Source organism: Lemur catta, chromosome 23 (assembly GCF_020740605.2).
Source record: "Lemur catta isolate mLemCat1 chromosome 23, mLemCat1.pri, whole genome shotgun sequence".
Taxonomy (NCBI): Eukaryota; Metazoa; Chordata; class Mammalia; order Primates; family Lemuridae; genus Lemur; species Lemur catta.
Window position 1 is genome coordinate 20,456,113 of NC_059150.1, and position 26,284 is coordinate 20,482,396.

Sequence of the window (26,284 nt, forward strand, 5' to 3'; positions counted from 1 at the left end):
TCCTAATAGAAGCAAAGAGGTTGTATTTGGGGTTCAGGTTAATGAAGCAAGCACATGATAGTACTGAATGACACAGAGGAAAATAACCATACTATTTAGAAGTTGACCACATCTTGCTGCTTGAACATTTGCAACTTGCTAAGGAAATGCAGTGTAACAAGTCAATACCAATAACTCAGCAACTACAAATTATTGTGCAAAAATGACTCCCAGAATCTTTCTTCATATAGTTAGTGGGACCTTATATAAATTAATTAACTTAAAAATCTTTATTAAGAGCTGTATTTTCTAGTGCACTACACTAGACACTGTGGGTGATATGGAAGAATACAACCCAAACGGAAAACAGAAAGCTCAGGATTTCAAGCTTATCACAAAAAAGGGGTGGGATGGGTAGGATGATCTTCGAAAAAGATACATGGAAAAATCATGCACTACATTTGTCCCTGACACATTGTACAGCCACAGTGGTACAGTTACTTCTACAGACATTGCTGATTGCTGACTTTGTGTACATAGGAGCATCACAGAGTCCCCTGCAGAAGACATCCAAGCACCACTAGTGTAAGAAGAGGATGGATGATGGTCACCACTCCTTAGGGGGATAATTAGGGGCTCAGTGCAGACACGATATGGTCAGTCAAGCTTGCTGTCCATCTTTCTGATGACTTGTTCTGGAATATAATAGTCTACTGAGATATGGTGAGTCCACTAACCCACAGTTCAGTTCTTGGGTCTCTATGGGAATGACCACACTGCTAGAAGACAAATGGAGCACCATCGGTACCTAAGAAGTCACAGGCTGGAGATTAAAAGACCCTGGCACACAGGTGGGGTTCTTGTGACCTCTTCCTCCCAACAGTTAGGACTTAGGAGAAAAGAGCATACTGGGGAAGTGAATAGCTAATTGGGAAGAGGTGAGTGGTGAATAGGATGTCATTTTTTTTTCTTTTTATAATCCTCAAACTTAAAACATTTATACATTCAGCAACTTCAGCAAAACATAATTTTTCTGTTGGATACCTTTAGGTAATGCAGTAATGGGCTTTGGGTAGGGTTGAAGTACACCTCACAAGGACAGGAAAGAAAGCCTTCGAGACTACTAGGTAGTCTTTAAATTGAATATGGAAGAGGAAAGAGAGCCATGCTTATATAAAACCATAAGAGTTACCACAGAGGTCCACAGTCATGTCATGGGAAAAAGGAGAATAGTGGTAGGAGGAGCCATGACATTCTACATGACACAACTGGGAAAAGTTCCCAAAGTGATACTCTCAAGGGTCTCATGGTTGTATGGGACCAGTCCAGAGCATGGGAACTTGAGAATAAGATGGTTGGTAAAGACGATCCCATAATAACTACTGGGATTTGGTAGTATTGCAAAGAAATATCTGTAAGGAAGGGAGGTAAAGAATTATCACCTATCACCTGTGTGAAAATCCACTAACCTAGGTGGTAAGGATGATGAAGAGACGTTCAAATGAGAATTAAATGAGAGGAAAAGAAATCCTGTTATTGATGAAATAGATATTAAAAGATATCTGGCCATGTGGAAGAAATAGGAAATGTGTTTCTAATTTAGTTTACCATGCTGGCACACAGGCATGAAACAATTACGATGGGGAACTTCAACTACATTTGATTGGAGACTAAGCTAAAAACAGAATGTCTGGCAAGTTCCTGCCTGGACTGAATAGCAACTGTATCTCTCTACAGAGAGAGAAAGTAACCAGGGGAACTGCTACTTGGAGAGACACCAGCTAGTGAAGTGAAATAACGAACCTTGGTGACATCAATGATGTCATGATAGCAATATGGTAGAAGCCCTGTTAATCCCTATCCACTCATCCAAGGCTTTTTGCTCTCTTTGTAAAAACATGCTTTAGAAAGTTTTGATGGAGAGTTACTAAAAATAATTACTGTTAAATTATGTGTAGGCAAGACAATTTCGTTTGAAACTTAAAAACAGCAAATACAGATCTAGATGGATCTCATGATCAGATTTCTTTACAAGGTCTCGCTCAACTTAAAAGAAACCAAAACTGAAAATATTAGATGATGTAAAAGTGACAATGCTGAACTTCAATCAATTTTTTTAAAAAAGACCTTAGCCCTATGTTGAAAGATCGGTGAGTGAATACATTTGTTTTGTTAACATATTTTAAGTTAAAAATAAAATATTCAAGGTACACATATCTTTTTACGATTTAATACCTCAACCATCTTTTTGATTCATTGTCCAACTCCGTTCCAACAGCAATAGACAAAAGACATTTATCCTGGCATTTGATAGCCAGGTAGAAAGTAGTTGAAAATATAATGACAAAGCCTGGACTCCAGGAAGGCAGACTTCAAAAGGCTCCGCAAAAACAGAATAATGACTCTGGAGCAAAAGAGTCTGAAAGAAAATCTAGTAACACCCATCTGTTCACAGACTACGAACAATTCTGTCTACACAATCACAGCTTGTGATTCCACCAAGGGAGAAATGATGGGGGTTCCTACATAGTTCTATTATGACCTCTGATTTCAAAAAGGCTGGGAGCAAAAAAGAGAAAGAGGGGACTTCTCAATAACAAATGTAAGAGAGTGCTGGGGATCTCCAAATACATTGACAGACAGATTGACACCTATGGTTTACAAGAACAGAAATTGTTGTCATGGTTATGTTAAGAGCAAAAGGAATACCAGGAAGAGATTAGTCAGAGGTTTGGCACCAATGACACGATATTGCTGGAACAGCAGAGTGAAAGGAGAACGGCCCCACTGTTACTTTTGTTCTTGTTTTCTCTTCCAAGAATACTGACTTTCAGACTTAAGACAGTAGACTCAATATGGTTACAGCAAAAGGAAGACCAAGATTGGTAGAGATTTAAAGTGAGTGGTGGGATGCTGTAAAATAACCGCAATCCAGTATACTGAAAAAATTTACAAATAAGAATGTTAAGCTGTTGTCAACCTCGTAGAGGCGCTGGAAGAGTTGAATGGACAAATGTAGACCTGATTCTCAAAAAGAGAAAAGAGGAGGGATGATGGAGATTTATGCAGATTTATGTAAGCCTTGGAGCTTAATTTGAACACCAGGAAAGATTATGGAGTTAATGGGATGATTTGAAATTTCATGATAAAAAAAAGGGATCATAAATAGTATCTGTTTCAACTGATATCAAACTTATTGGAGAAATAACAGAGATAATTCTTCTAAAAAGCTGGATCAAAACCGGAACGAGGGACACTTATTCTCCACTCTTTATATTTTCATAAAAAGGAATCTAGAACAACAGGCAGGAAAATTTGCCTAAAAAGGAGTACAGAGTTCAAAACAAAGAAATGCATTGTTTCTCCCGCCTTGCTCTCTATTGAGTCACATGACATGTAGTCATGGCCTTGAAGATCTTTGTAAAAGTGTGACAGATCTTGGACCCAAATGAGTTTAGGAAGGTTAAATATACAAAATATTAATAGCAGACAGTGATGCTATAAAGGCAGGTGTGCTGTAATAAAAACAGGGCTGGCTTCAGATACAGAAAGACAAACATCGTATTATTCCACCAACCTGAGGTATCTAGAATAGGCAAATTCATACAAAGTAAAATAGAGGTTACCAGGGTCTGGGGAGAGAAGGAATGGGAAGTTATTATTTAACGGGTACAGAGTTCATATTGGGGATGATTAAAAAGTTTTGGGTGTAGATAGTGGTGATGGTTACACAACATGGTGAATGTATTTAAGGCTGTTGAATTGCCCACTTACAAATGGCTAAAATGATAAATATTATTTTATGTATATTTTACCACAATAATTTTAAAAAAGGTCTAGTGTTGACCAAACAGACCTGGGTTTGAATCCCAGATTCTTACAGGTTGAGCTCTCTTCCTACCCAGACAGGAGGCTTGGTGCTGATCAGGGCTAGAGACCAGGGAGAACTGGCTGGGCCTGGGTGGGAGCGGGTGGCAGAGGAGGTGGCAGAGAATGTGGCACAGGAGCTAAGTGTGAGCCAAGAGGCAGGGTTGGAAACCAGGAAGAATCCAGTCCTGGCACAACTCACTAACAACATAACTGTCCAGATATGGATTGGGTGGCTTTGGGAAATAGGGAGTTTCCTATTACTGCAGGTCTCGAAAACTCTCACCCCCCTGGTAAGGGCATTCAAGCATGAAATGACCTTTAATGACCTTTGAATTCCCTTCCAAAAGAGCAAGCAGGTGATGTTTATTCCTTTACCATAATCTCCTTAAACTATAAGACATATACGGAAATGTCCCCAAATAATGATGAAGTGGAAAAATATTGGAGATAGAAAAAGAACTCTCAGATTATTTATTCAACCTATTCCTCTATAAGCATAATCAGGATATTCAAGAATGTGTAGTAAAAAGAAAACACTCCTCAGCAATAAGAATTGGCAAATATAATAGTGATTATGTAAGCTTATGAAATTTTTTTCAAGAGTTCCTTAGGTATATATAGTACTTAGAAAGGGCGAATTCAGGTATATTTCCATCTGAAAGAGGCTTAGATTCAATTAACTCCTGTTCAAAGCAAATATTGATTCATTTATTCATTCATTCAACAAACAAGTATTGAGGATAGATACTATGGAATACAAAGAGGGTAGGAAAATAAGTAAGATAAAATTTCTGCTACTAAAAGCTCAGACTAGTTGCTGTGTTCCAAAAGGTTCAAAAATTCAGTGTGGCTGATATGCTATGCATTTATTACGCCTTTCTTCTTAAAACTATAATTTTAAAAATCATTCACACTCTGACATCTAAGAAGTAATTCTAAGAAAATAATCAGAGATGTACATAAAATATTTATGCATTAGGATGCTCACTAAAATGTTATTTATAATAATGAAAATTTTAAAATGACCCAAATGTCCAACAAGAGAAGAATGGTTACATAAAGTATAGGATATATGGAAGCTAGTAGCATCCTCCACAACCAATAGAACTTAAGCTTTAGAAGAATATTTAGTGATAAGGAAATTGTTTGTGATATAATATGGAATGGCATTATACATATTTGTATAAATATGTTTCAAATTTTGTTTTTTATATGTGTGAATATATTTATATGAAATGTTGACAAGAAGAAAGAGAAGAGAAAGCAAATAGATCAATAATATTACTTAACTGATTGAGGGGCATGGATAATTTACTTTTTTTCTTTATATTTTCCTTTGTGCTTCATGTAGTAATTTATAGTGAGAATCAATTGTTACTTAAAATATTTAAATAAAGGTGATGTTTTAATATCTTCCCCTAATGTTTTTCTAAAATCTTTTGGATTTATTAGACTCCTGACATTTGGTGAGAGATTTGCTTTAGTTCTGTTCTTTGAAATCAAATTATTGTTGAAAGAAATGGGCTGATAATAATAACTAGAATAGCTACCATTTATTGAGTCCTTACTATGAATAGAATATAGTACATGCATGACCTAATGCTCACAGCAAACTGTAAATTAGTTGTTATCACCCATTTTACATATGGAGGAACTGAGGCTCAGTTACATAACTTGTGCAAGGATCCAAACATGGGCTGCTCTGAATCCTTGTCACATTCCTTCCATTGAGTCACACAGCCACCCAAGTTCCCCTTCTGCTTGTCTGACCAATGTTAAGCTTAAGTGCGGTTAAGAGATAGCACACCGCACTTCCCTCTAAAAACAGAGGACATTAATCCTGTGATACTGTTTTTCTTTTTTTCAGAGTAACTATCAAAACTGAACTAGGACAATGTTAGGAGCACATGAATTACACATATTCAAGTGAAAAATTACAGGCTAGAATTTAAGTCTCATTTCCCAGTTGGGAAATTGGAGATGACAGTATCTACAGAAAATTATCCGGAATGGAGTTTGAGTCCCTGCTCTGCTACATAACAGCCTAGGTAAGGCTCCTGCCCCACCAGACAGACGGCAGTCGTCACCATCACTACCGCCACTGTCATTGTTGAGTGGAGGCCAAGGAAGCAGTAATGAAGAGATAATTCAATCAAGTGTTTATTTAAAACAACTCTTTCAAGAAAATAATTTTTTATCTGCTATCTCCAAAACAGTTTAAGAAAAAGGGGGTTATAAAGGTAAGAACCGAACCCAACCCAAGTGAATGCATTAGCTCTGTTCACTAGTGCAAAGGAGTGAGTCTTCGTTCATTTAAAAGTAGATGGTCTCATGAGATATTAATAACAAAGTTGTCTCTATTATCCTGATGCTGAGCAGGGAGTCTGAGCCTGTTGGTGAGAAGGTGCATGACTTTTTTCCCAGGCCATCCAGGATTGTTAGCCTAATGAGATGAAATTTACAAAAAGTAACTGAATGATGAGAAGGAGTTAATGTAATTTATTCCCCAATGTGATTTACTCCACGTTCTCAGGCAGGCGGGCCCCGGACACACTGCCTTTTCACTCCATCATTCTCCTGATCTGTAGCAGGGGCCATTAAGCGAGGTAAAAAGATGAATTGCTAGAGATGATTATGCATGCCTTCAACAGCCCATGAAATGCACCCAAGAACAATAAAGATATCTGATGACCTGTCAGGGAGATGCTTATGCAAATGAGAACATCGTGATTATACTTTTGCTTGTTCATCTAAAGGCTATCATGAAATATAGATAGAAAAACATCACTTGCTCAGTAGCATCACAAATAAGAAGCTGGTTTTAGATTAGGATATGCTAGGAATGAAAATTCATGGCCAAATACCTAATTCAGCTATAAAAGAAGACAATAAAGGACATGGATCAGCATCCAAGCTTATTTCCTTTGGAAACAATAATCTTATCGCATGACAGTTCTTACTGCTCTCTTGAATTATAGTATCTGGCACTGAAAATTATTTATAATCCTCAGAAGTAAAATATATTGTAAGTATATATCATCAGCATTTTTCTGCTCCTAAATAGTGAATGATATTTCTGACCTGAATTCAATAACCTTCAACTTGTCCATGAGAATTAAGACAAAAAGAGGCTGAGGCAAAGCCATTCAGCGAACTCCTCACGGGAGCATAAACTCAGCTCCGTTATCCTGAAGCCAGGCTCTTCCTCTCCTGGCTACGCAGTGAGCGACACCCTATGTAAGAGAATGGCTTTGGCTTCAAGAAGAACGTCATCCATTAAATATTAGTTATGTGGCTTTTACCACAGACAGTCTCCCTGGGCCTCAGCCTTGCTATCTGCAAAATGAGGATAATAGTACCCATCTCAGAGGGTCGTTGTGAGAATTTAGATGAGGTAACATGTAGAAAGTTCTTAACATGGTACCTGGCAGGAAATTAAAGGACTCACTTAACAGATAACAGTTATTATTAGAGGAGACATCCCTCTGCCTCCCTGACTCCTCCACTTGAATCTCAAACTTCTCACGTCCGAAAGGGAGCTCTTCATTTTCTTCCTCAAATGTGTTCTCCTAGGCTCCCCGGTTTCCCTAAGTGGCAACTCCATTCTTTCTTTTGTTCAAGTCAGACACCTTGGAGTCATCCTTGAAGCCACTTTTTTTCCCTCCTGTCCCAGATATCTCACCAGCAAATCCTGTCAGCTCGACCTCCAAACTGTATTTATAACCCAACCACGTCCCCGTACCTTCTGCTTCCCCCTAGTCCAAACCACCATCATTCCTGACCTGGGTCAGAGCTCCGGCTTCTTCCCATCTGACCTGCTTCCTCCCGTGACCCTCTTCCAGTCTGTTCCCTACACAGCAGAGAAATCAACCTACATCAGTCCTCCCCCCAGAATTCCCCATGGTTTCTCTTCTCACAGAGTGAAAGCCCAAGCTCTTACAGCGGCCTATAAATCCCTATAAGATGTGACCCCACTGACCTCGCTGTGGTCCCTCTGCCCGCCGTCCCCATTGCTCACTCCTCTGTAACAGGCTGGCCTTCTTGCCTCACAGTCCTTACTACTACATGCCGTCCTATTATTTCTTTATTTTATTTCCCCCCACTGCCACCTCCATGATGTAAGTCCTACGAGAGCAGTGATCTAGTCTGTTTTCTTCATCCTGTTTCACAGAACAGGGCATGTTCTATTTAATGGCTAGAAGGAAAGACACACAATGAATGCCTCGCTCTGAGAAACAGATACATTCTGTGAGGCTTGGGGTTTTAAGGACTAAACTAAATGCTGCGAGTTAAGGCTGATAAGTTCATCCTAAGTCTGGAAAGATTTATTAAATTAAACAACATGTTTCACTAATGAGAAAACTGAGGCCTAAAGACAAACTCAAAGTTACATAGTATGTGTTATTAATAGAACTGGGACTCAAATGAGTTCCGCTGCACCAAGTTCATGTACTTGCCCCTGAAGTCCATGCTTTCTAGTCTCAACTCCATAAATTAAAGAAAATCCTTGTAAATTCAGTTCTGGTTTCAACTGATTGACTAAGGATTTTGAGGAAAATGGTTTTATTTGATGTATTGTTTATTTAAAATCTCTGGTTTTAAATTGAATAAGGTATACTACTGTCAATGATAAGACAGCTATTGGTTGTTGAGTCCATGTCCCTATCACGGTGTTAAGTGCTCGACAAGGATTAGCACAATGAATCTTTACAATCATCTTCCGAGGTACCACTATGTCCATTTTGCAGTGGAAGAAACCAAGGTTGGAAGAGGTTAGGTAACTTGCAAAAGACTGCACCCCTAGCAAGAGCTGGGGCCAGTATTTAAACTGGGCAGTCCACCTCCAGAGCCAATGCTCTATTGAATCAATAAAGCTGCATGGTTAACAGTTTATCATAAATGTTTTATAAGGATTTATCTGCTCTGGAAGTTCATTTTATTTTGTCCACTTTTCTGAAAATGAGGCAGATGAATATTGTAAATATAATTTTGAAACTTTTTATTACAAATCTTAATAAGGTTTACACTCATTTACAGAGTACATCATAATGTATGCATTTCATCTTTTAATTAACAATGCAAAATTTTAAAAAATCCCTGGAGAAATGCTGAGTTTGGTTATCAACACATCTCAAGACATCATACATTTTCATAAAAAAACATTTGAAGACATGCAGGGTTTGTGCTGAGTTTCTCAGACATCCATTGATGTTAATATGTGATGATCTGAAATAAGCAAAGTAGGTAGTTATGGTGCCTCAAGAGTTTCTTGTGAAAGTGCCAAATAATATCGTAGAGATTAAGTGCTGAAACATGAAACATGTCAGTAAGTGGGTCACTAAAGTTGTCACAGGTTGGGGGGCATTCTTTACGGCTCTTTTCAGAACTTAGAATTCTAGAAACCACTGGAAATGCAGAGAAAGTTCAGAGAAAATGAGACAACCCCAGAGTCTAAGTGACATATAATCTTTTTCAAAGAATGCTGAATAAGATAACTATGTTATTTCAATTTCAACAGCAAATTACATGATTCAGGGAGCACTTATAGTATTTAAAATTCCTAAGGGGGGGAATGATGTATTGGCAATACATTGTTTAAGATAAGAAACTTTTTATCTAAGTCCTTAAGTGTTATCTAAATACAAAAGGGCTCAAAAGTGATCCTTTGGAAATTGCTGAGTTACAGAGGGAGAGTGATTTGGAGGAGGAAAACCTATGGGAAGGAATATTCTGTGACAAAGAGGTCAGAAAAGATTCCAGACATCCTCTTCAATTTGGCTGTAGAGTCTAGAGAGGGAGCCAAGAATAGAAAATGGCACAGAAGGAAATGAAACCCATCCTTTATTTCTTTTAATTGCTATCTACTCTGCCACCTCCTGGCTAAGGAGAAAGGGGTAGTCGTGTTAAATACTAAGGTTCCACATGCTTCCATCTTTTTAAGACAAAATCTGGAAGAGTTAAGACTATCTTAGCATTTCTCTATGAGCTGAACCATTCCACAAAGGGAAATGCATGAGACCAAGAGCAAAGGATAATGACCTCAGGGCCTCTTTTATCTGGGTTCATGAGAGAGTCAAGTACCAGCCAGTCTGTCTGCCTGCCTATGCCTGCAATTCCTCAGTAGCAAGGGGAAGCTATACTTAAATTTTAACTAGGGTTGAATAATAAATCAGATTGGAAAAGAGGGTTGTCATTTTCAGTGTTCTTATATTAATATATAACTCTGAATTAGGGTATGTTCTGGTTTGGACTGGAAACTTAAATCGTGGAAAGTTTTGGTTTGGTTTGACTGAATACCATACACTAGAGCTCTGTACTAGGAGTGTGGAGACCTGAATTCCAGTCGTACATCTGCTGTTACTAGCTGTGCAGGTGGGGGTGGGGGACAGCTCATTCAGCCTCTCACCTTACAATAAAAGGGTCGGATTAGATGCTTATCGCTAAGATTCCCTGCAGCTGGTTCTATGAATCTTTATTCAAGAAATGCAGTCTACACTCTGGGAGGCCGAGGAGGGCAGAGGGCAGATCGTTTGAGCTCAGGAGTTCGAGACCAGTCTTGCAAGAGCAAGACCCCGTCTCTACTGAAAATAGACAGAAATTATCTGGACAACTAAAAATATATAGAAAAAATTAGCCGGGCATGGTGGCGCATGCCTGTAGTCCCAGCTACTCGGGAGGCTGAGGCAGAAGGATTGCTCGAGCCCAGGAGTTTGAGGTTGCTGTGAGCTAGGCTGATGCCACAGCACTCTAGCCTGGGCAACAGAGTGAGACTCTGTCTCAAAAAAAAAAAAAAAAAAAATGCAGTCTAAAACAAATATCATGTGAGCCATGGATGTGAGCCTCAAATGTTATTTTAAGTTTCCTAGTAGCCACATTAAAATTTTTAAAAACTGATTAAATTAGTTTTAGTATATTTTATTTAATCCAGTGAGACCAGAATAGTATCACTTAAATATGCAAGGCTATATTAATGAGATATTTTACATTCTCTTCTTTGTATTAAATCTTCAAAATGTGTGTGTATTCCACACTTGGATCTTATCTTCATTTGGACGGGACACACTTCAAGTGTTAAAACAGTCATATGTCCCTAATGGCTGCCATATTGGACAGTATAGACTTGGAGGGCTTCAACTTTTCCTACCTAAAGATACAGTAAGCATACAGCATAGCCTACCTTCAAAATGAGAATCCACTTAAAGTAGAAAAGCTATTCATTGAAATGTTAGGTTCAACACGTTGAGGGTGAAACTAGGAAAGAGGTGACTCACAAAGAAAGGGACTTTTGATGGGAATGGCCAGTGTGGAAAGATACAGAGGAAGGCTATCTCAGGTAGAAACTGAGAAGTTGGGCAGAAATGATGTAACCCACCTCCAGGCCTGGTCCACGAAAATCTACACATCATCTTCCACTCTCCCTCTTCCCTTATCTGCAGATACACGCACAGTATCCATTTAAGGTCTTTGTGGCTCTGAGAATAACAGAGCCATTAGGTCAGAGTTTCCTAATCTAGGGTCTGTGGACTCTCATGGGCTCTGTGGATAGAATTCAGGAGGTCCCAAAGTTGAACGGGGAAAATAACATCTGTATTTTTATTAACCTTTAACTCAAATTCAGCATTTCCTTCAGTTCTGAATGTAGGCAACAAACCACAATAGAATTTAGCAGTACTTGTGACTTTGTCACTAATAGATGTCACAGATGTTTTCATAGCACATTTAAGTTGCCGCATATCTTAGAATAGCATTTCTTCAAAGTGACAATAGTTATTAAACCCTCTGTGAGACCTTGTCATTGAACGTATTACTGAAGCAGCACATATATTATTATAGCACAGATTTTAAAATATTTTGATAACCGCATTTAAGTCAAATTGGTTTCGTTTATAATCCTGTATGTATTTTTTAAATTTTAAAATGTTATTCTGAAAAGGAGTCCATAGCTTTCACCAGATGGTCAAAGGAGTCCAGGGTACCCTGCACTAGATGGAAATAGTCTGGGTCCACACACAAGCCCGCTCCCCGGCGCTCACCCCACCAGATCACACTGGATTGCGGACTGAGTGTGATGCAAATCGTTATAAGCCACTGAGTTTTGAGGGATGTTTGTTTCAGCACTTAACCCACTCTGACTAACACACAGCTGAAATACGGCTTCGGGCCACCGACAACTGGTTACCACGGAGACCAGATTCCATGCACTGAAGAGAAGGGTACCAGAAGTGATGTGCTGGTAAGCCAGGTCTTAAAAAAAAAAAAAGACATCCATTCAACTCTGAGTTAGGAAGAGACGCCCAGATCCTGCTCTTGCCAGCCAGTGTGAGACAGCTCCCGGCAGACCATTGGAATTGGTCTATATTGGACAGTTCCTATAAAGATATCTTCCTATTGCCCCTCCCTAGTTTGAGATGAGGGGTATGAGGAAGACCTTGAGAATAGGTATTTAAAGGTTCCTATTTAAACCCTTTTATCTGACTCTCTCATAATGAATAAATAAAGCAGAATACCTTACATGCAGTAATTTGTAAATTCAACAAGCTGTTGAAAAGAATCTAATTAGTACTAATTACAATAGTAGAGTGTCCCAACATATTATAATGCCATTGCTTCTGTAGAGGCACTGTGTTTAAACACTCCAAAACATTAATTAGTCTGCAGAACAAATGTGTGAGATAGGTATTATTCTGCAGTGTGGGAAAGCCAATTATTTACTCAGCAAAGGCTTGATGCCATTACTGATAGTAAAACACACTGATTAGCATAATGGTAGAACTGGGAAATCTGAGAATTATATTACATTTATTACATTATATTATTCATTTCTGACCTCCTTCTATTTCACTGGACATTACTGCTGTCCCTGTTTTACATATGAGAAACTGAAGGCAGCCGGTCAACAGATCCAAGATCTGCAGAGAATCCAGCTTCAGATTCAGTGAGTCCTCAGGAGACTGTCATGTGTGTTTTTCAAATTTGAAAGCTCCAGCTATTTTTATTTTTTTCATTTTATGCCTTGCTTCCCAAACATAAATACGTTCTTTTATAATGAAGAAGTTGCCTAACGGTATCATTTTATATACAGTTAATTTAAAGTGACCTGCAGTGCCAGCTTTCACCTACTTGTAAATTACATATTGTTTTTTTGCTAATATGTAGATGAATTTTAATTTCTGGATTTAGCTATTTATAATCTACCGTCTCACCCACTGAAAACATCCACTTCAAAAATAGCCAAATAATTTAGAATTAAGATATGGAATCAAAGGTTTAATAAACCTTTCAATTAATTCCAAGGGATACATTATGAGTTTGGTTTAAGGTGGCTAAAGTGGCTAAGTCGCTGTTCAAATCCTATCAAGTTGGTGCTTTTTTCCATTAAAGAAAAAGCTATATGGACTTGAAATTTCCGGAATAAACTCTTAGAATTTCAGGAAGAGCATTCGATATCCTGTTACCTTTTCTCTGAGACATTTGCTTGCCTAGCACATAGTAGGTGCTCAATAAATGTTAGCTTTTACTATTGTTATTATCATTCCTTAGACCAGAAGTTATCACTTTTTAGATAAGAATTGACATCTCAGTTGATAAGCACAAGTGTTAGTCATGCTCTAAAATTCTTACTTACTTTGTTTAAACAATATATTTCAATTATGGTTACTAAATTAATCCTCTCTCTAAAAAAACCATTTTAAATATTTATACTCCACATATTACACATTCGCCATTGTTGCTAATAAAATTTATCTTTATTCTAACTCAAAGCCTGCAACTGCTTTGCTTAGGCAATCACTCAGACTTATCTATCTACCTCATTCAGCATGAGTTACACAGGAAATAGTTCTTTAAACAAAGAGATCCAATCCAAATTTGGAATAATCTCTCAATTCTTTTGAGCTCATCATAGAAATTGCCACTATTAGCAATGTCCTGTCTAAAAGAACATCCACAGTTTCCCTTCATTTCTGCATTGACCCTGCTCATCTGCTCCGGCCCCAGACCAGCCCCAGCCCAGCAGCCCCTCGTGCCCACATGATTCTCAGCAGGCTGCTCTGCTCCTCTGGCAGCTCTGCAGAGAATGTCGGTCTGCAGTTCCCAAGCTCTGGGCCTCCAGTACTGGTCCAAGCCTGTTAGGAACCAGGCCGAACAGCAGGAGGTGAGCAGCTGTGAGCAAGCAGAAGCTTTATCTGTATTTACAGCTCCTCCCCATCGCTTGCATCACCGCCTGAACTCCACCTCCTGTCAGATCAGCAGCGGCATTAGAGTCTCATAGGCGTGCGAGCCCTACTGCAGACTGCGCATGCGAGGGATCTGGGTTGCATGCTCTTTATGAGAATCTAACGCGCAGTGATCTGAAGTGGAGCCTAGGTGGTGATGCTAGTGCTGGGGAGCAGCCATAAATACAGATTATCATTAGCAGAGAGGTCTGACTGCACAATAAATGTAATGCACTTGAATCACCCCCAAACCATCCCTCCACCCCCAATCCGTGGAAAAATTATCTTCCACGAAACCAGTTCCTGGTGCCAAAAAGGTTGGGGGCCGCTGCGTGGCAGGTCAGTACAGCTACATTTTCCCCAGATGTTCCAAAAGGCTACAAAAACACTGTTGTCATATTGCTCTTTCCTGAAGCCTGGAGACTAAAAAGATTTTCTGTATCTTCCAGTTCCCTCCTCCTCATGTTCATGTTTTCCTCTACTTTAGCATGCAGAGCATATTTATAATAACTGCTTTCCAACCTTGTCTGCTAATTTCATCATGTCTGTAATTCCTGAGTCTATTTCTATTGGTTTATATTTTTTCTTTACAGTTGTGGATCTTTTTCTGCTTTTTCATTTGCCTGGTGATGTTCAACTGGATGCTGGACATTGTATATTTGATATCATTGAATGGGTATTTTGTTGTTTCCCTATAAAGAATTTGGACTTTGTTCAGGCATGCAGTTAAGTTACTTGGGATCAGTTTTATCCTTTTGAGGTTTGCTTTTGAATTTTTATTAGCCCAGGTCCAAAGCAGTCTTGTAGTCTAGGGATAATTTCTGCTCACTACTACTGAGGAGTCTACCCTATGTCCTGTATATTACAAGGTCTTTCTACTTTGGATGATGGGAGTATGAAGTATTCTCAGCTCTGGGTGAGCTCCAGGAATTGTTTGTTTCTAAAAATCCAGAGACACACGATCTTCTGTTCCATAAAATGATCTTCTATTTCTTTGATAATTTTCTCCCCTTCATTTTCTTTGTTCTCTATTTTCTGGGACTTCTGTTAGTCAGATATTGAAATTTTTGGACTAACCTTTTAATTTTTTTAAATATAGCCTCTTTTATTTTCTGTCTTTTGATCTTTGCATTCTAGTTGCTGCTAGATCTCCTCAACTTTATTTTCCAAAGCAACAACTAGAGTTTTTTTTTAATGTTGATCATCAGATGTTCAGTTTCCAAGGGCTCTTTCTTATTCTGTTATCACTGTTTCTTCATCACATCCTGAACTTGTTTTACAAATGCAATAATGCTCTTATTTTTTGAGATAGTCATTACAGATTTAAAATTTTTTTCTCCTTTCATTCATCCATTAAGCAAATATTTATTGATAAGGAACCAGACACTGATCTATTTGCTGAGAATATAGCAATGAATCAAAACAAAGACCCTGCCTTGATGGCGCTTGTTTTCTAGTGGTGGTCGGTGGTAATACAATATTAAGAGGGATCCCCTCCCATGAAACCTCTCTCCCTCTTGCCTCTTGCTCACTACACTCCCAACATACCACCCTTTCTTCAGTTCCTTCAAGTTCCTCTCCCTGCTTCCCCTTTGGAAACTGGTATCTCTACCCAAAATGTTCCTCAAACAGATACCAACTTATTATCCTCCTGAATACCATATCTTTTCTTTTCTTTCTTTCTTTCTTTTTTTTTTTTTCTTGCTTTGTTGCCTAGGCTAGAGTGCAGTGGCATCATCATAGCTCACTGCAACCTCAAACTCCTGAGCTCAAGCGATCCTCCTGCCTTAGTCTTCCACATAACTAGGACTATAGGCGTGCCATTATGCCTGGCTAATTTTTCTGGTTTTTTTTTTTATAGAGACAGGAGTCTTGCTCTTGCTCAGGCTGGTCTCCAACTCTTGGCCTCAAGCGATCCTCCTGCCTTGGCCTCTCAAAGTGCTAGGATTGCAGGTGTGAGCCACTGTGCCCAGGTCTGAATACTATATCTTAAGTATATCTCATCTCCCTGCCCTATCTCTACCATAAGTTTTCTGTCTCGGTGCTCTTTTTATTCCCTTCATGACACTTATCAAAATTTGTAATGTTGGTTACTTACCTAACAGCCATTCACACTTCCTTCTTGCTAACTGAACTTGGTTGGTTCAGGTATTCATGATCCTCCCTATGGTCATGTGCTTCAGAGCAGTGGCCCTAACCCCAGTCCAGGGGTGAATCTTGACTCGCCTAACCAAATCATGATAATTCCATACTCTTGCCAGTGATGGCTTAGGAAGGAATGTGTGACCCAATTCCGATCAGTGGGATGTAAGGGGAAGTCTGCTAGGAAAGGTTTCTCTGCTCTTATAAAGGGATTCAAATAGACAGTACTCTTTTCAGCCCCTGGGACATTGCTGTACCTAAGAATGTGATACCTTTTGCTGCTCCAGCCGCCATTCAATCATAAGGAGAGCTAGTCCACGGAGAGTAGAAAAATAGAAATAAGCTGGCTTTTGGTGATATCACTGAGCCACTAAATCTTATCTACATACTTCTTTGTGACATTCCCACGAGCTCTTCTTGAGGAATCTACCAGATAATGAGCTTCAAACACCAGAGAGACATCAACATAAAGACTGATGCATTAAATAACACTTAATTGTGAACAAAGAGTAAATGAGAACAGAGAATAGAATTTAATGGTTCTATGCTCTGACATAGTAAAAGCATAAAATAAAGTTAGAGGAGAATTGAATTAGCAGGCACAAAAATTTTGTTACTGATTTTTAAAACAGCTTTTTGAACAGTTTTCTATAATCATAATTGATGTGGCATATTCTGTTATTCTGAGGCTGTTGTACATATTAAGTATGATAAAGCAAATGAGAATTAGGGTATATTTAATTCTGTCATCTGTGCTTTCGAAAGGAGACATAGACATAATGTAGAAAATACACATTTTTTCCTAGTTCTGTACACTAAAAAAGTCCAAAAACAATGCCACCCCAGTCATAGTAATGAGCATCTTTAGACCCAAATTGTCATCTTGAAATACCATTTCCCACTAAAAGACATCAGGGTTCCTCAGAGAGTTTGCTTCATCCGTATGGGACGAAAATAAACAAGATGAGCCTAAAACATCTTGACCTACCAGATGGCAAAGAAGCTATCAAATACTGCTAGGGTAATTTCAAAAAGACTCAGGAACCAACTTGCAGAGGATTTCATTGGCTAATGATGGGAAATTTAAGCTTCAATAAAGATAAGAATTACAATGGAATTCATGAGTTCATAATGACTTTTTTTAGTCAGTTGATCACCTTTAAGGGGTGATAAGAAACCAATAAATTATCTTGAAAACTGATAAATAAAAGGAAAGGACAAAGTTTTCTTTCCCTGCCTTTGAACTATTATACTGGGTAACCAAATAATGGACAAGGAAAGTATCACTCTGTAAAATTATTCCAGCTAATAAATGAGAACAAAATGACATAATTAGAACATCATCATTTTTCAATCCTCAGTGAATGAGTGGGTCCCAGCAATGAGCATCAATGGCTACCAACATCACAAAAAGAGAGACCACCGATACTACGCGCCTCCAGGTGAAGGACCCAGGTGAAGGACCCAGCATCGCCTGGTCTTAACAAAACGACTGATCCTGAAACTGATCAAGTCTCACCATCCCTGTCAATGTGTAGAAAATGCAAGAGAAATGTGTGGAACTGCACTACGAGCAAACTCCACACCATGGAAAACTCTGCATGTCAAACAGCCCAAGTGCTTCAACAGATAATTTGTAAGTAAAAGAAAGGGCTGTAGGGGAAACCTATCGATTAAAAGAGACTTAAAAGACATATTTCTTAAAACAAAAGAAAGTTATTATCTCACAATTCTGGAGGTTGGAAATCTGAAATTAAGGTGTCAGCAGGGTTGGTTTCTTCTTAGGCCTCTCTCATTGGCTTATAGAAGGAAATCTTCTGTGTCTTCACACAGTCCTCCCTCTCTCTGTGTGTGTCTGTGTCCTAATCTCTTCCTATTTAGTATAAGAACACCACTTACATATGATTAGGAGCCACCCCAATGACCTCATTCTAACTTAATTACCTCTTTAAAGATCCTGTATCCAAATACAGGCATACATTATTTTATTACACTTCACTTTATTGTGTTTTGCAGCTATTTTGGGTTTTTAGGCTTTTTAAAAAATTTTTTGCTGGTACGTGATAAAACCATAAGTAAATATGAGAAAGTCATTATTATAAAATCTAATTAGTCTATTAGTGGACTATTAATCTATTATTGGGCTACTCCAGTAGCCACTAAATAGCCATACCTAATGGTATTCAGGCCTATGTGTAGTCCCCTCCTCGTGAGTCTGAGCTGGCCCTGAGACTTGCTTTAACCAACAAAATGCAGCAGAGAAGGGCCAGGCATGGTAGCTCACATCTGTAATTGCTTGAGGCCCAGAGGTTGAAACCAGCTTGGTCAACACAGAGAGACTCAGACTCTACAAAAAGCAAAAAAATTATCTGGGCATGGTGGTGAACACCTGGAGTCCCAGCTATTCAGGAGGCTAAGGTAGAAGGATCTTTTAAGCCTAGGAGTTCTTTTAAGCCTACAGTGAGCTATGATTGTGCCACTGCACTTTAGCCTGGGTGACAGAGTGAGATCCTGTCTCTAAAAAAAAAAAAAAATTGTTTAAAAATGTGGCAGAAAAATGCTATGTCATTCCAGCCCTAAGCCATAAGGAGTCCTAGCAGCTTCTAGAAGCTTTTGCACTCTTGCAAACCCTGACCTACCATTTAAAAAGTCCAGTCCAGAGATAATAGAGAAAGGCCACCTAGAGAGAAAGCAAGCCTTCTCCACGAAATCCAGCCACCAGCTGATCTGCCAGCTGAATGCAGCCACAGGAATGACCACCAGCAAAAATAAAAAGTAGAAGTGCCCTACTGGACCCAGTCCAGATAACAGAATTGTGAGCAAATAAATACTTATTTTTAAGAGCCAGTATCTCTGAGCTAGTCTGTCAGGCAGAAATAGATAACTGAAAATAGTGGTTATTTTTGGAGAGACAAAGGGGTCTAGAACCAGGACAGGGCACATGCAAAGCTTCTGCAATGACCGTGAAGTTCTATTTCTTGGCCTGGGTGATGGCTACATAGATATTTGCCTTATAATGATTCACTAAGCTATGCATTTGTTTTGTATAGTTTTCTAAACCTATGTTTCATTTTAAAATAGAAATAGTTTTTCAAAAGGAACAAGAAAAAAAAATCCACATGGTTTGGCATAGAGACATTTACTCTTCTTCCAAAATTCCTTGAGACTATGGACTTTTAAAAAAAATCACTTTGAGGCTCCTAGTAAAAACTATTAATATATTTTAATCCTATAGGCTCACTCCATACAACATCAAGCATAGAAATATAAATTTTTCTTTGGATCCTAGGCCTTGCAATTTGCAAAACTGAATTAACTACTTTCATATCTCTAAATCTTTTATTCTGTCCTCTAAGTGAGAAGAAAACATGCAGTACCAAAAACAGGCTCAGGAGATGGGGAATACTTTTAAAAGCTGGCTTATATTTTCTTATTGGCAGAAACTTGCTAGTCTCTCTTTAAAATGAATTTTCCAGCTTCAAAGGAGAAAATCTGTATTGCATTTGGGGTTTTGTTTAGTTGTGTGTGTGTGTGTGTGTGTGTGTGTGTGTGTGTGTGTGTGTGTTCTAGTCTGGAACTGTTAGAATTTTAGACCTCATGTCCTGTGCTCTACTAAAGTGCCTTAAACAGACTGCAGCACATGAATTGTGCTTTTATTCTTTTGTCTCCCTTTCCATTATATTAATACTTTTATCTTCACTTCTGACTTCATTTCCCATTGTACAATGCAAATTGTTTTATGTACCTTGTTTCTTAGAGTGATGTTATCTAGCTGTACTGACAAAAAAAACTTTAACATTTTTGATTAGGAGATGAAAATTCACTGCTGTAATTCATACTGCATATTTTGTAAAACTTTCACAGTACGTTTATGTTAATTAAATTAGAAACTACTGTTACAAATTGGGCTCTTGCTGTTGCACTTTCTACCTGTGAACCCAATTCTGACCCTCTCAAAGATTACAACAGAGTAAACTACAATCAGTTCAGTAGTCCACAGTAAAAATATAATAATAAAAATTACTATTGTTACCCTGGTAGTTACTATTACTAGATTATGTGGTTCTCTTGCTGCCAATGTCCAGAGCAAAAAGACATGTTTTCATCAAGACCAGGCCTTGATTCAGCATCTGACTCTGTGGAGTTCATCAAGGCTTATATTAGAACCTACAAAAGGGAAGGTCACTGTTTCTTCCACAAGTACAGGAGGATATGTACATTTGTCACAGTCTACTGTTTTTACTTTCTTTTTGATTGAATCTCAGAAATTCTTAATTCGCAAAATCCTTTATGACTTTGCAATCTTAGATTTGGGGCTTCTTAAAGAGGGTCCTATTCTCAAGGCCTTGGTTTCCACTTACAAAGACTGAAGGAAGCGGAAAGTAATTACTGACGCCAGACATTCCCGCTCTGCAGTAGTTTTTCTTATTTGAAACTCCTACTATTGACTAGCTTCATCAGTAGTTTGGCATGCTTGAAGGCATTTTTTTAATCAAAATATAAAGTGATCAATACCATTATTTATACTGAGCCCTCTCCCACTTCTTTCCCCCATCCCTGCTACTCCCACCAAGGGAGCTGCAATGCCTCACTTCTTAGAGGAGTCCATTCGTTTCTACAAATTATAAACTCAGGCAAATATGAATGATATAATCTTTATCCACTTCCTAGTTTCTTTGGATTAATTTTTCTTAAAAGAGACCCAATAAGGCAACACTTAGTGTATTGGTTAGGATGCTTTTGGCCACAAGAAACAGAAAACAATTATATATTAGGATAAGGTTTGTCTTTGGATAACAGTAATATCACAAATAGCACTGGCTTAAATAAAATGGAAGTTTATTTCTCTCTTATTAAGGTCCAGAGATAAGGTAGTCCAGGGCTGGTTTGGAGGTTCTACTACACGCAGGGAACTATGCTCCTTTTGTTCAGTTACTCTGTTGTGCATGAATACTTCATGATCCAAGATGATGGCTCCAGCCATGGTCACAATCCAGCCAGCAGCATGAAGGATAAGACAAAGAAGGTCATACCCTTCCCCTTTCATGTCACTTTCTGGAAATAGCACATACAACACTTCTACCAATATGCCATTGGCCAAAACTCAGTTACATGACCCCATCTAGTTGCAAAGGAGGCTGGGCAATATCATTATCATGGGAGTTCACATGCTAGAATTTGGGGGTTCTATTATTAAGGATAGCAGGGGAGAATGATATTGGGGATAATTAGCAATCTCGACTAGCCCAACTCAAAAGGGATTTAGTATCTCTTGGAGCATGAAGTATGCAGGCACAGTGCAGCAGGCAGTCAGCAACGTTTGTCCGGGCTCAGGCTTCTCTTCTCTGACATTACCTCATCTTTGCAGTGCTCCAAGTTTAGGCTTTGTCTTTAAACTAGCTCCCCTCCTGCTCATCAAGATCAAAACTACTGTTCCAGGCAACCCATTCAGATGTGACAAATTGCAGAGAAGGAGGAGAGGAAGTACCCTTTGCTTTGTCTCCTTTTTAAAAGAAGAGAAACCTCTCTGAGAAGAAGCTAGCAAACTTCCCCTTAAGCATCACTGGCCAGATAGCATCACAATCCCATGCCTAGTATAATCGCTGGCAAGGGGACCACGGCACCAGGAAAGGCACAGACCAGTCAGCATCCGCTGCTCAGGGGCCATAAATGGAGCTGGCCTCTCTGAAACAGAGGCTGCATGGAGAAGTTTCACTACCGGAACAAAACTGTGGTTCTGTTAGAAACAGGACTGGGGAAAGGATGTTGGGGGCTGACATCCAACTGTGTCTACCATACTCCATATCCTAACTTTTCCAACACAGTATACTGCCACTGCTAGCCAGATACCCTGGACTCTAAGATTACTGTCATAATTATCCAGGTTAAATCAGACCAGCTTTTGTGTCCCTCTCCCACCAACAAATCATGACTGAAGAAGGAGCAAACATGTGGACTAGCACTGCACATCTAGATTGAGTGGACTGCAAACACGTACGGCTCTCCCCATCCTCCACCTTGCCCATGGAGACTTCACTCTAGACAGTGTTTTCAGCATAAATTTTATATCTAACCACCTTAGTTAACCCTTGTGGTATAAATATGAGAGAATTCCCCTGAGAGAAATACATGTTTTTAAGCTGAAACTCATTTCTTACTTTATAAGCATCAGGTCATAGGTGAGCAGATCAGAGGAAGCCACTGGGCCCTTTACCCATTAAGTATGACTGACTATGCAGTAGTAACTGTGAAAAGAACAGTTTTCCTAACTGCTATCTGCAGCTCGCAGACCTAGAAGTGCCTACCAGCCTACCCAGACCTGTGTATCCCATCGTTCTCAGTGGCGGCACTGATTTTCCAGTACTTTTCTGACCTTCCACAGGACTTCTTATATGGGAGAGTTTTTAAGTTTGTTTTCTTTTTGATTCATAAGAAATTCAATGGTAATTTTTCAAAGAAAATAAAATTATTGCTTAAACAGGAAAACACATTGTGCTTTTTTTAGCTATAGTTCAATTTCAGGCATACCAAAATTTCTAAAGGAAAAGGAACCATGGCATAAAAAGAGAAGAGCACTTTAAATTGACCACGGATGACTGGATTATATAAGAGCTTTCTTCCTCGTTGAAGGAAGATGCTTTCAGGTCAGCACTAAAAGCATCACTAAAGGCTAACACATGACACTGCCCATGTGATCACCAGTTGGTCCCAGTGTTATTTATTAATAGAAATGTCTTACCAAGGGAAGTTACTAAAAGACCTCTAGAAACAACCCTAAAAATGTATTCTGTTGTACGAAACGTGAGTATGGTAGTAATTTTAAAAACGAGTATCTTTAAAGATGAAGTAACTCCTGAACACATCTGTTATATCTTTACCTAGAGATTGACTAAATCCTAAGAAACAACGTGTTTTCAAAACACCCATGTGACACAGATGTTTCGAGGCACACAAACCGAATGGCAGCTGTTAAATGATCTGTCTAGAAATAAATGCTCATCTAGCATCATTAGCATACTAGAAGTACCGCTGCTTATAACACATACAAAATGAAGTTAACAAAAGTCACTCAAAATATATGACTCACTATTCTCCATGTTAGCAAAGTTTATCAAGCTTGAAAGAAAGTTATTGTCTCAGCTACAGGAGCTTTCAAATCTATAATATTTCACTGGTGGCTACTTTATGAGAAACAGGTCATAAAATTGTATTTAAACTTTACCGTCAAACTTTCAACCATTTTGCTTACAATTGAATCGAAGCTTGAGAATATTTATAGGCTAAAAGATTGACAAAGAGGTAAAGATAGGCCTACGGTTCTGTTCTGGGACCTGGGGCTTCAAAACCATCAGGAAATTACAGCCCCGTGACCTTCATTTGCTCACACACTAACAATTCACAACATCATGCATTTTTCCAAGGTTCTTTTCTCTTTTGGCAAGACTAGTATTCTCACACGAAGCAAAGAGTCATTTTCCATGGCAGTATTCTAACTTTAACTCCTCTCTTCCCTCTCCCACTGCACATATCTTGGAAGTGCCTTCCTGAATATAGCATGAGGAGATAAAATTGAATGTAATGATCTTCACACCACCTGCTATAGTTTTACTCATTCAAACACATTCATTACAAGTTCTTCATGTGCCCTAACTCCCTCATACTTGTGTATGGGTAATAATGTAATTTCACAATAAAGAAGGTAATACATTTTCTTCTCATAACTTCTCATAACTACAGTGTTTGCATCAGCAGCAACAACTTTCATGACCATGAAGTCTTTTTTAAGCAAGTTAATCCTTCACCTTGCTGGGCTTCAAATGATTATAGTTGATGACCATGGTTTAACTTTAGGTGCTCATAAGCCTTCTAGTAAAATAAAGTCTTATAAAATAAATGCCATGAACATAATTTTGCTAACAACCAAACGCAAGCGCTTTCTCCCTATGTTCTACTACACTGCTCTTTCAGTCCCTATACACTGGTGAAAACAAGCATATGGCCAAATTTTTAAGACGAAGGCAGGCTTGGTTTAGCTCTTTCACTAAAAGGAATAAATCATCCATCTTTTTCCCCTTTTAATAAACAACAGCAAAGTGATACTTGACCACTTTTTATCCCTGACAGTATGCGTTATTGATGATCTTTTACCTCCCAAAGAACCGGAGCAGGAATCTGGAAAATCAATTACGTTGCTCTTCAAGTGCCCTGGTTTGATATCCTTTGAAAATGGTTTTAAACGCTGTGGTGACTGAAAACAAATTATAGAATAAAGACACCAAATAGATGCCTTCCTCTTAGGAAACGGTTCAAGGGCCAGAAAGAGCTATTGGGAAGAACTTAACCATTTGTTTAGAGAATTAGGTTAAAACCTAGAGTTTAATACCTAGTTTAGAAGATATTTTTGAAGCCAGAAGAAAAGAAAAACACTATATTGACAAGATCACCAAACGGTAAGTAGTGGCTGAGGTCAAGGTTGGGGGGCGGGGAAGAGGGGGGCCAAGTACACCCGGGAGATAAAGAGCCCTGACTTCCTGCAGTTTCAGTTCAGTTCGGTTTTTGTCTTCTTGTGCCCGCAAGCTCTCCTCTGAGTCACTACCTCTCTGACGGTTTCCCTCAATGAGTCTGTCCCCACCTATAGCTTTAGCAACTGTTACAAAACAGGCCCGGGTTCCTCTTTTGCTTTGCCCCCTCTCCGGGAAGGGAAGGGACCAGCGCGACTCGGGAACGTCGTGCATCGTCCTTTGCCTCTGATGAAACCAGCCCGCAAGTGAAGCTGCAGAGAAGCCGCGGCCGCGCCGCGTGTCACCAAAGGCCGACAGTCCTGGGGGGACATTCTGCATCAGACCCGGGAATCCCCAGGGCGTCTCTAGAAGCCAGGGATATCCCCGCTGCTTTATTTATTTATTTATTTTATTTTATTTTATTGTTTTGCAGCAGGTTGAGAACCAGCTCGGAACTAGGGCCAGGGCCGGGTACCAGCAGCGTGTCTGGCCGGGGGCAGAGGTGACCCCAGGCGAGGTGGTCCCCACCGGTCCCCTGCACCTGCCTCTCCCCCGCCCCGTCCCGCCCCGTCCCGCCGCCCCAGCCCGGCCCGGCCCGCCGGAGCCGCAGCGCGCCGGCGACCTGCGCCCCCGCCGGTGGCGGCCCCGGCCCGGCCCGGCTGGCGGGGGCGTCGGGGCTCCGGGCCGGCGGGCGGGGAGGCAGGGGCGCAACGCGGGCCCCGCCCTGGGGGCGCCCCCTGGGGCCCGGGGCCGGCGTACCTCGGATGTAGGCGCACTTGCCCTCGTCCAGCTGGCTGGAGGCCGAGCCGCCCATGGCCGCGGTGCCCGCTGTGCCGAGCGCGGCGACCGCCCGGCCCGCTGCCCCGGGGACGCGGCCCGCTCCGGCCGGCGCCTGCCGCTTCGTCCCGCAGGCTGAGGCGACGGCGAAGCCCGCGCTGTGATTGAAGCGCAAACTTCCCCCGGCGGGCGGGAGGCGTCGCCGTCTGGGGCGCCTCCTCCGGGCCGGCCTCCCGCCGCCGCCTCGCCGGGGGTGGGCTCGGGCAGGCTCGTCTGCCCGGGACTTGCAGCGCCTCGCTTCGCTCTGACTCCTTATTTGTGCTCAGTATTGTCGCCTGTCTGGGGGCAGCTGAGAAACACCTGGGAGGAAGGGGACCGTTTCGCAAGTGACTGTAACCCTCTGGAGCCTTCCCCATTCACACCCTGTGAGGGGGAGTTCAAGAGCCCATTGCCTTGCACGCCCTCCTGTCCCAGAAGTGCCAGTTCTCAAGTGCCACCTGGGAACCTGTTAGAAATGCAACCCTACACACACACACACACACACACACACACACACGCCCTCACCGGTGAGAAACTGGCGTGGGGCCGGCAGTCTGCGTTGTCACAAGCCTTCCCAGCATTCTGATGCCCGCCAGTTTAAGAACCAGTGGGAAACTATACCCTCCTGCAGCCAAAAAGTTGGGGCAAGGAGGGGGTGGGGAATGAAGGAAAAACAGAAAGACAAAAAATTAGGGAAAAACCAAGACTGGGTCCCACAATATACTCCCAGACCTGGAATTTGTATTAATAAGACTTAATGAA

At 40.2% G+C, this 26,284-nt stretch overlaps 1 protein-coding gene across 1 annotated transcript in view; it reads right to left on the bottom strand.

The window, feature by feature from the left end:
- NIBAN1 (niban apoptosis regulator 1) overlaps positions 1-25,785 on the bottom strand; it is a 132,539-nt gene extending 106,754 nt beyond the window's left edge. The window contains exon 1 of the mRNA XM_045536401.1: positions 25,466-25,785. Coding sequence (XP_045392357.1) covers positions 25,466-25,520 — 55 coding nt within the window. The 5' untranslated portion in view covers positions 25,521-25,785. The remainder of the gene's footprint in view (positions 1-25,465) is intronic.
- Between the last annotated feature and the right edge of the window lie 499 nt (positions 25,786-26,284).